At 41.5% G+C, this 10204-nt stretch overlaps 1 protein-coding gene across 1 annotated transcript; it reads left to right on the forward strand.

The window, feature by feature from the left end:
• The first annotated feature begins 5525 nt into the window (after window positions 1-5525).
• LOC145436409 (uncharacterized) lies at window positions 5526-9916 on the forward strand. Its single transcript, XM_080313755.1, has 2 exons — window positions 5526-9449; window positions 9539-9916. Exon 1 carries the CDS (start codon window positions 5534-5536, stop codon window positions 8528-8530), a length of 2997 nt encoding a protein of 998 aa, XP_080169881.1. The 5' UTR covers window positions 5526-5533; the 3' UTR covers window positions 8531-9449; window positions 9539-9916.
• The last annotated feature ends 288 nt before the right edge of the window (window positions 9917-10204 follow it).

A 10204-nucleotide genomic window follows, 5' to 3' on the forward strand; every position in this document is an offset into this window, starting at 1 on the left:
TCCCACAGGCACAAGAATGGCAAATATCTGTACATCAGACTAGGCTCGTTTTGCACTGTACAGTTATCCTGTAGCATTTTCAGAATACCCATCATAAATAAGATCATTTAATTACCAGCATTTCGCTCTAATAATAGCCTAATTTGACAACTAGAATTACCTAGTTGTCCAAGTCTATCTTGTAGACCAGTGGTTCTCAACCGGGGGTCCGCGAAGCATTTCCAGGGGGTCCGCGAAGCCTCAAAATAGTCGATAAGCTAATTGATACTGTTTATAAAGTTGGAAAATCACGAGTCAGTTACGCTTCATTACTGGTAAGACTCTAGAGCTCACATCAACAGAATAGCAGTCTGAGATGGAATAGCTTACCGTGCAGACTCATTTTAATTGCTAAAATTGCCATCAGCCTACGGACACAACATTTTCCTGTTTAGAGATGTTTTGTTAGCGATTGTGGAAAAAAAGTTGGATGAGTAAGGTGTTGAGAAAATATTTACAAAAATCCAATCTCCCCTTCGATATATAAAATCATTTTTTCAAAATAACTTCAAGATAAGCTGCTAGATCAGTCCCCTTGGGGGGGGGCGTGAAAGCATCTGAAGGGGGCGCGAAGCTGCGGCCAACTGAAAGTTGTGTCTCGCTGCGGTTTGCCTCCAATTCCTGGTTGTTGCCGGTGTATAGTCCGGATTTCGTATTTGAGAACTCTATCAACAACAGTCATAACCTTCCATGCCATCAAACTATCCTTAGCGATTCCTAGCACTCTGGTTTCATTTTGTGATATGACGATAAGGGGGTGCGAAATTTTTCACTATCATAAAGGGGGCGTGTCTAAAAAAGTTTGAGAACCACTCTGCTAGATCGAAATGGCTAGGCTTGACAATATATGTTAATTGAAAAAATGTTTTTCAATGTTGGTGCCATATTTGTTGCGATTATGTGTCGTCGGAAGCGTAACGCGATATTATTACATTCGCCACCACCACCTATATTGTGGAAATGGATTTTCGGCACTCGCTAATATCCTATCGAAGGCGCGGATTTCCAAGACACGACCACGTATTTCAAGAAATGCGATTGCAGAATTCGCTTTGAAATAATAAAAGCCAGGTGACACAACTTCTACATGGATAGTATTATGATCTTATTTGAAAGAAAAGTCATTATGTTGCTCTTTATCACTGAGCCTACAGTCATGAGGTCAGATGACGATTGCACGATAATTGAGCTAAATCTGAACTAAAACTATGTGGGGGTCCGCGGGGGTCGTCACGGTCCGAAAGGGGTCCGCGAAGACAAAAAGGTTGAGAACCACTGTTGTAGACTGTACTGACTACTTTGACCTGATCTGTGAACGAGTAATCAATTATAATTTATTTTGACGTTATCGGCAATCGCAGCACTGTTAGAATAATCTAACTTTTGTGATTTTTCGTTATGAAACTTTACTCTGACGCAAGTAGTAGTATAGATCGGTCGTGAGGTGCGTGGGGCTCTTATGGGTGCGGCGGTGATTCGCCTGGAAACTCGTGGTGGTGACTCGCCTTTTTAGACCCCCCTCTCGGCGGTGAGTCGCCATGTGTTCTTATGGATGCGGTCGTGATTCGCCTTTTCGGGTATAGGCCGTGGTCGTGATTCGCCGTGAAAACTCGTGGTCGTGACTCGCCTTTTTTGCTATAGGCGGTGGCGGTGATTCGCCTGTCATGTATTCTTACGGGATCTGTGGTGACTCGCTATGAGTTCTTATGGGTGCGGTCGTGATTCGCGCTTTCAGACATCTCTCGCGTGGTGTTGAATATGTACGAGTCACCAACAATAACCGCACAGACGGAAACGTGGCTTGTTGTGCAAGAGGATTACGCAGCGCGTGCGACCTATATTTCGAAGGACCTGCGCGCTGAATTGTTTCCCATGCAGCTGTGTGCTACTATCGATTATTACACTAATCCAGTCAGTGCGAAATAGTTTGCTAAATCTAGGAATCACTTCCAAGGTAATATTTTGGTAATAGTTTACCGCAGAGCCGGCGTAGACGGCGATTCGAATATCAACAATAAACGCGTTCACAAACTAACAATTCAAAAATGTGTGAAATAGTTTGCAAAACCCCGCGATCGCTGACAAGATAATGGCTCGGGTGACATGATAACGTTACAGGTATAGGGATCGCTCACACGGTTCTACATGAAGACATCGTAGTTTAGTCGTGACAAATGACCGATCGTGTTCTAACTCTTTCCTCGCTATTGATTGCTACCTGAATAATACTGTCAGATCGGATTATTCACATATACCGCTGTTTCGCCCCTACAGAATAGTCTGCTGTTCACAGTCGCACCTTCATCGCGATGCCGCAATTTTCACACCTCGATCAGTAGAACAACACCGCGCTAACGCAGTTGTTGAATCACATAGGTCAAGCATTTCTTGTGAATGGAAATATTGTATTGTGGTATACAAATATGCAAACTATTCTTTCAATTCGACAAGTCTAGTTACCTGATCGATTTTCAATCTAATGACACAGTTTTTAACACGAGTGAGTTGATATTTCTTCCCGGGTACGAGCGAGGCTTTGGTCCATTGATCCAACACCACCTCTCCGGTATCGTCTTTTAATGTAAAACTGTATAATTTCAACTCCTTTCCGGCGCCAGAATTGACCATCTTCTCCTCTCGAGAAACACAAGTAGCGGCGATCGATACGTAGTCATCTTTATTCCCGTATACCGATTCACAGGTCAATAATGGATATTCTTCAGTCGTATGTCTCGATTTTCCATGCAGGGTTACTGACGAAGCCCGACCCAGTAATACAGCAGGTTTTCCAGTAAATTTGTGAATTTGGATCCAACCGGATTTGACCATGAATTTTTTTCGTCTGGAGAATGTTTTCTCAATGTTCCCGAACAATTCGTGATTGAAACACGTGAAAGATATCTCTTCGTTATTACCGTCGATGAATATACCTTTGAGATATTGACTAACACCACCTCTTTTGGGTAATGAGACGAATTTGACGCCGACGTGGAAATTTGAAACTGCTACGACTTGCATAGTGTTGACGCTGTTCGATGCCATATCGTATGGTAAAGTGAGAATCATCAGCAAATCCGTCGATATTTATAGAATTATGTGCGTGGTATTGAGTGAGTTAACAGTCTTTGTATAATCCTGATGACCCGCGTGAATAGACTTGGATTGAAATAAACTTTACAGGAGTTCTGTAAGAAAGGATACCGTTCACAAGTGACAAACGACACGAATGAATTTTCTTCTTACCCAGTCACTTATCAATGTACTGTAGTGAGTATTCAAGATGTCTGTTGCTAAATCTCTGTACACCGCTAGGGTACGTATGTCACTTTTCATCGCTGCAATGCTTATGACACTAAAAACCCCGTTCCAGTCGATGCCGTATGATCGAATCGAGTTAACCAATGCGACGAAATCACACTTTCGAACACGGTTCACGTTTTCTCCATGTACATAGAAATCTAGCACCTTATGGATGAATTTTTCCGTTTCGCTCAAGGCGGGGGTTGTCAAGTTATGATAGTACAGAAGGTAATTCTCAATAATCGCGCTAGTTGCCATAACGAGTATATGTAACTATCAACTGAAAAATTAAACCATGAGAATGACACCACAAGGTGTTAAAATGGTGAAATATAGTACTCGGGTTTTGAAAAACAGATGTTGGTGGGTGCGTTTGACATGTGTGACACAATAAAAATCGTCCGTTTCGCTAAACAGGAAATTCACCAATGCGCGGTGCGCTGTGCGATTTTGAAAAACAGATTTCCGTGACGGTGTTTTGATCTGTGTGACACACTAAATACGTCCGGTTCTGAAATTCGGAAACGCGGCCTGTTTGCAAGAGGATTACACAGCGCGCGCGACCTATATTTCGAATGACCTGCGCGCTGAAGTGTTTCCCATCCAGCCGTGTGCTACTATCGAATTATATCTATAAAAAGTCATCACACCGATCCGATTGTTATACTTCGCTGTCGCAGACATAAACGTTGGTTGGAGCAGTTAGATTAATTATTGTACAATGACCGAGACTCAGATAGATAATCTTGATAAATTTGGTTATGAACCAAATGCATTCGAATCGAAATTTGAAGAGAATGCGGATATCGTTGACGCGATTAATCCTGGTGATCTGATGACGCCCGATTTAAGAGTTGAATCCGCAGAACGCGACCTTACGACAACGATCGAAATGCAGTCAAACTATACAGATATAGCGCTCCAGGCGTGGATGAAGTCGGATCAACTAGCTAGAGAAAGCGCGATTAATGATCTCACGAACTTGGTGACGACGCCGTGTGTGCCGACCGATGAGGCAGCCGTTAGCACCGAATTACCGAATCCTGAGAAACCGTCGACTTCTGGGGTGACACTACCACGATCCGCGGAGCCGCTATCGGTGGTTGATACTCCTAAATCTGTATCAATCGGAAAACCGGTTCGAAAAAGAGCCATATCGACAACGGTGGGGGTAGGCATACCACCAGCTAAACAGCTTCGTAATGGGAAATCGAAAAATTCGAGTCGTACTGAACCCAGACAGAAGGCTAGCAAGAAACCTGCGAAATCTAAAACCGTGAGTGACGATGACTTTCGCGACGACGTGAAGGGTAAGAAGAAGCAAGAAGAAAAGCTATGTCAATACACAGTTGACAGTATCATCACCTACCTCCAGACTATTGACGTTGTTATGCCGCATTCTGGTTCTATACTATGTTATGTTGACTCATTGATAGAGAAAAAAAAATTTGACTGTTACAAAGCTCATGACTGACATCAAACGATTGCTTACTGTCAAGGGTCAGCGCTGGAGTCTCGATGAGATTCAGCCTGAATTGAACACCGCAACCGATGAGTACTTGCATCGACTTCTAGAAATTAGAACGAAATTGAAGTATAATTTGTGCTGAATGATTTTCATTGTTGTGAGTGTCTATTCTCAATTTCTGTTTTCCGTTTCAGATTTTACATTAGAGCCATAAATAAACAATAGCTACTAAAAGCGCAACCACTAACGGTGCTGGTGCTCTTGTAATCTCGAATCAGCGGTTTAGGTCTTTCTCTCCGGGTATCGAGCAGCGAACAGCGTGGTTGACTGGCTGGGTAAATTCGATCGCGGATTGCTGGATAAGGAGTTAATTAGTAAGTTATTCGGTACGATTACTTTGATTTATGAACGTAATATGTTATTCGTTTATCCTACAGACAAAACAAGCGTGGAATTAAAGAATTGAAACGGTGAGTTATTACTGTTCAGAACTAGTGAACACGATGTAATGATTTTGTTGTTGAACAGACAAAGCAAACTCAAGTTGAATACACGAGTCTACTGGTAAGTTATCTGCTGAAACACAACGTTAGTTAGCATAGATTGATGTGTTACTTGTTTAGTATAAAGAGTCAAGGAAGACATCGGTGAAGAAAATAGATTGTAAGTAAGACTTGTTTGATGTTCCCAGGTGCTAAATTTGACCGCGTGTTATCAATTTTACAGATGAGTCGACGACGGAGAAATCGCGTTCGCGAAGAAGAGAATGCACCACCAGAGATCGGTGACGAACGCCAAGAAGTTGTAAATCAGAACTGGCAAGCGATAAAATCGTATGTAGTGAATGAGAGTCGGCGCGTGTATAATATTCGAGTCATCGATCGTGAGCTATCAGATGTTTTCCGCGATATCCAAGCGATATTTTTCTCAGAGTCACATACCTTTAAAGTGAACTACGCACATGCCTTCATTTTATATCACACCGAGACTCTGAGATTTCGTTATTTTCATGCGTCGGCAAACATCGATAGTGTATTAGAAACACCGGCGCTAATTTCGACATTACCTGAATTCGATGAATTTGTTGAATCTATTCACTTGGAAACCGCACTTGATTTGTTACAAAACTCTCGTCGACCAGATACAAAGTCACTGCCAGTCTGTCTGACTAATGTACAGTTTTATGTATACCCTACACATCGTTTACTGATTGGTTGTGCTGGTATTAAGCTACCGATATGGCTTGCAAAATCGAAATGTATCTTGACATTTACCCATCGAAAAAATAGACATCGGTACAATGACAATCTATGCGCTTTTCGCTGTATCGCCCACTCGCTAGGAAACGACACCAAAGATTTGGCTCAACAATTTACTTCGGTATATGGTGTCAGTGCAGAAACTGGCGTAACTCTTGATATGTTGAATGATATCGAGGTCTTGTTTAATGTGGCCATATTCGTGTACACCAAAACCGAGGGAAAAGCTAGTGCACTCCGACGCAGTACGTTTGAAGCGAAACCTGTTTACCTACATTTAGAGGATCGACATTTTTGTCTTATTACTGATATGAACCGATATCTAAAGAACTATAAATGTGCTGTTTGCGAACGATTATTTGATGAACAATATGAATTGACCAGACACAAATGTGTAACGGGTCCTGTTGAAGTGTTCCCCGGTGGAGTTTATAACCCGCCTCTGAATATTTTCGAAAGGCTCGATCTTGAAGGGGTATTCGTTCCCCACCAACTTCGTTATTTCAATTACCGTATCGCGTTCAGTATAGAGAGTGTGTATGATACTGACGATACCTCAGAAACTTCGCGAGAGCACCAGAACATTCCCATCTCTGTTAGCATATCGTCTAATGTGGAAGGTTACTTGGAGTCGCATGTAATTGTCTCGAGCGGTGATACAAACGATTTATACGCACAAATGATTGACCATTTTCACGATATTCAAAGTGAATCATTCAGACTGTCGCTCACAGAATATCGACCCTACCTGGACATGCTCAAATCGAAAATTACCGAAATGAAAGCGCTTGATCCTTCAAAACACCCAATACCCCTTGAACGTTTACAAGTGGAGTTTATGAGTTATTTACGTCAAATTCCTGTGTTATCATTCAATGGTGGTCGGTATGACTTGAACTGGCTCAAAGCGTACTTGTTTGGTTTTCTCGTTGATGACAATCTTAGTGTACTGAAACGCGGTAACAAATTTCTCTCAATGACGACCAACAGACTTCAATTCTTGGACATTGCGAATTACTTGACGCCTGATTTCTCGTATGATACATATTTGGAAGCCTTCAAATGTAGCACCGCTAAAGCTCACTTCCCGTACCAGTTTCTGACTAGTTTTGAAAAGTTGGATAACTCGAGTCTTCCTAGTCACGACGAGTTTTACAACCCGCTAAAAGGTTGCAATATATCAACATCAGAATATGAAAACTGTTTGAAGGTTTGGAACGACAACAAAATGACCTCTCTGCGTGATTATCTCAAATGGTGCAACGCGAACGATACTCACTACCTCATAGAGGTTTTAGAAAAACAATTCCAATCTTTCAAAAGTCAATTCAATGTTGATATATTCAAGGACGCGATCTGTCTGCTCGGGGTTGTATCGAGACATCTTTTTAATAGCATCCCGCGTGATTTCGCCTTGTTCAACGACAAACATAAAGATCTGTTTTTACTATTCAGGGATAATTTAGTGGGTGGACCATCGATCATTTTCCATCGACACCCAAAACCAGGTGTAACTCGAATAAAAGAACATTTCTATAAGGAAAATGCACAGATTGCGCAACATATAACAAGTTTGACCAGCGACTCACTCTATCTGTATGCTTTAAGTCGACCAAGTCCAACCGGATTTGCGGTACGTTGGCAACCAATCGACGCCGAGTGTACTAAATTCAAACCTGTCAAGACCGCGCCGAAATGCTCAGAGACTGTAACCCAGTGGATGAATTGGTATTCCCATATTCATCAGGTGCATGTTCACCACGCTTTTAACGGGCCTGAAATTCATGTGGGCATGCGCAATTATCGACCTGATGGGCTTTATCGTAATTCAGCTGGACAAGGGATAATCTTATCGTTCCTTAGATGTGATTTTCACGCCCACGATTGCAGATTCGGATGTGATGACCCAGTACGTCGAGAGCGAGCTAAACGCATTCATGATTATTATGAAAGTCTCAATTATCAGGTTGTGTGTAAATGGGAATGTGAGTGGAATATTGAGAAGAAGAGAAATCCTGATATTGTGCGATATCTCGATGGTATTCAACCACAACTGACTCGTGCCAAGTCTGTCACTCCACGGAAATTGATGGAGATGGTGATGAATGGTACTTTCTTTGGTTGTTTGCTGGTTGATATTTGTACACGACCACATTCGAAAAAGCGATTCGCTCAACTCCGCCCAATATTCAAAAATACCACAGTGTCTCGCGATACCGTGAAAAGTCACATGAATCAGCTTGCTATAGATCGGAAATCACCCAGTAAACCCACTGACATGCTGGTTGCATCGTACTGGGGTAAGAAAATCTTGCTAACCTCCGACTTGATCAAATGGTATGTAGATCACGGGTTGGTGGTATCAAAAATTCATGAGGCTGTCGAGTTCGCAAAAAAAAACCTGTTTTGCTACCTTTGCGAAAAATGTCTCAGACTGTCGACGTGCTGGGGATCACGATCCTAACATGGAGATTATTGGGCTAGCACAAAAACTCGCTGCGAATTCTTGTTATGATCGTGAGTTAATAAATCCGCGTAAATTCGAACAAACCACGTTCTGTGATAAAAGTGAATTGAACGCAAATGTGAAGGATCGTTTTTTCGTCAAGTGTGATCAATTAAACACAGATCTATTTGAAATAACGAAGCACCCCCAAAAGATCGAGCAAGATAACTGCATTCAAGTATCGTTCTGGTTGTATAATAATGTCAAATTACGGATGTTGTCGTTTTTTTATGACTGTTTATGCAAATATTTTCGCGCCGATTGTTTCATGCTACTTTCGGTGGATATCAATTCGTTTTTCATCGCGCATTCAGCCCCACTCGATGATATTCTCATCTCCGAGAAAAGAGATGAATTTTACTGTGATTACGAGAACTGGTTTCCGCGTTATTTTTGCGATGAGCATCGAAACGAATTCTTGACTGATCCGACTTCTTTTGACCGCTCGAGACAGTGTTGTAAAGATACGTATGCTCATTACCTTCATCAACCTGGTTTGATGGAAGTGAGATACGACACCGATGCATCTTTCAGTGGTCTCAACCATTTTCACATTGCCCTAGGAAAAAATTAATCATGGTGTTGAATGTTATTGTGGTGTACTTGTATATATTTTGTGTGACTTTAATTTATTTGTATATACTGTGTGTTTGATGTGATTTATTTGTGTGTTCATGTATCATTTGTTTTCCAGATGGATAACACTATTTCGTATCTAAAGTCTGTCATGTCGTTAGATTTTAATGGTTTACATATAGAGATGGTTACCTTGGAGCGGGAATTACCACAGTTCATGATTCTTGGTTCTACCAAACAACTCCCAACGTCGATGATACCCGATTGATGAAAAGCAGACCACCAAAACTTGTGCTCCGCGGTGAGGTCTATAGTTTGTTATAGAAACACTATATTTTAAAGCGTTATGAACGTATTATGAATCCTCTTATGTGATTTATTATTTTACAGATCGGGGTCAGCTGCTTGACGACCTGAAGCATTCGTAACACTACAACTTCATCCGATGATGAGGAACAGATGAAGATTTCATAACCAGTGGAAAATTGTTAAATCGAGCTCTACTGGGGTTATATATTCCACTAGAACAAGATGACTACAACAGTGGATATTCCAACCTTGTTCATATATAAACAAATGCACTTTATCGAGTTTTCAATAAACAACAAATGATGGAATTGATCCACCCATTCGCGTGTATTGTGAGTGGTCCTTCAAGAAGTGGGAAGACTACTTTTGTTGCAAAGCTGATTAGGCATGCGACATCAATGATTAAACCTAGTGTGTCCAGGGTCGTATATTGTTACAATAATTATCAGGAGGTTTTCAAGACGATGCATAACGTAGAATTTCACGCGGGTCTAGATATTTTAGAAGAGTTGAAGGTTTGCTCTGAAGACACCTTGATTCTAGTGGATGATTTCATGACTGAGACCAGCGAAAATTGCAGACTACTTTACAAGATTTTCTCATCATTCAGCCAAGCCAATTTGTTATATCACACAGAACCTGTATCACAAGGGTAAAGGAGCACGTGACTTGAGTCTCTCAAGCTCGTATATGGTGATTTTCAAGAATCCGCGCGACCAACAGCAGATCAGTTTTCTTGGTCGACAA

The sequence above is a fragment of the Botryllus schlosseri genome, chromosome 3 (genome assembly GCF_051294905.1).
Source record: "Botryllus schlosseri isolate E-star chromosome 3, Bs_hap1, whole genome shotgun sequence".
Lineage (NCBI taxonomy): Eukaryota > Metazoa > Chordata > Ascidiacea > Stolidobranchia > Styelidae > Botryllus > Botryllus schlosseri.

Bases quoted from the DNA above. Each gene is read 5' to 3' on its own strand.
- LOC145436409 (XM_080313755.1), top strand. From the start codon at position 5,534: ATGAGTCGACGACGGAGAAATCGCGTTCGCGAAGAAGAGAATGCACCA.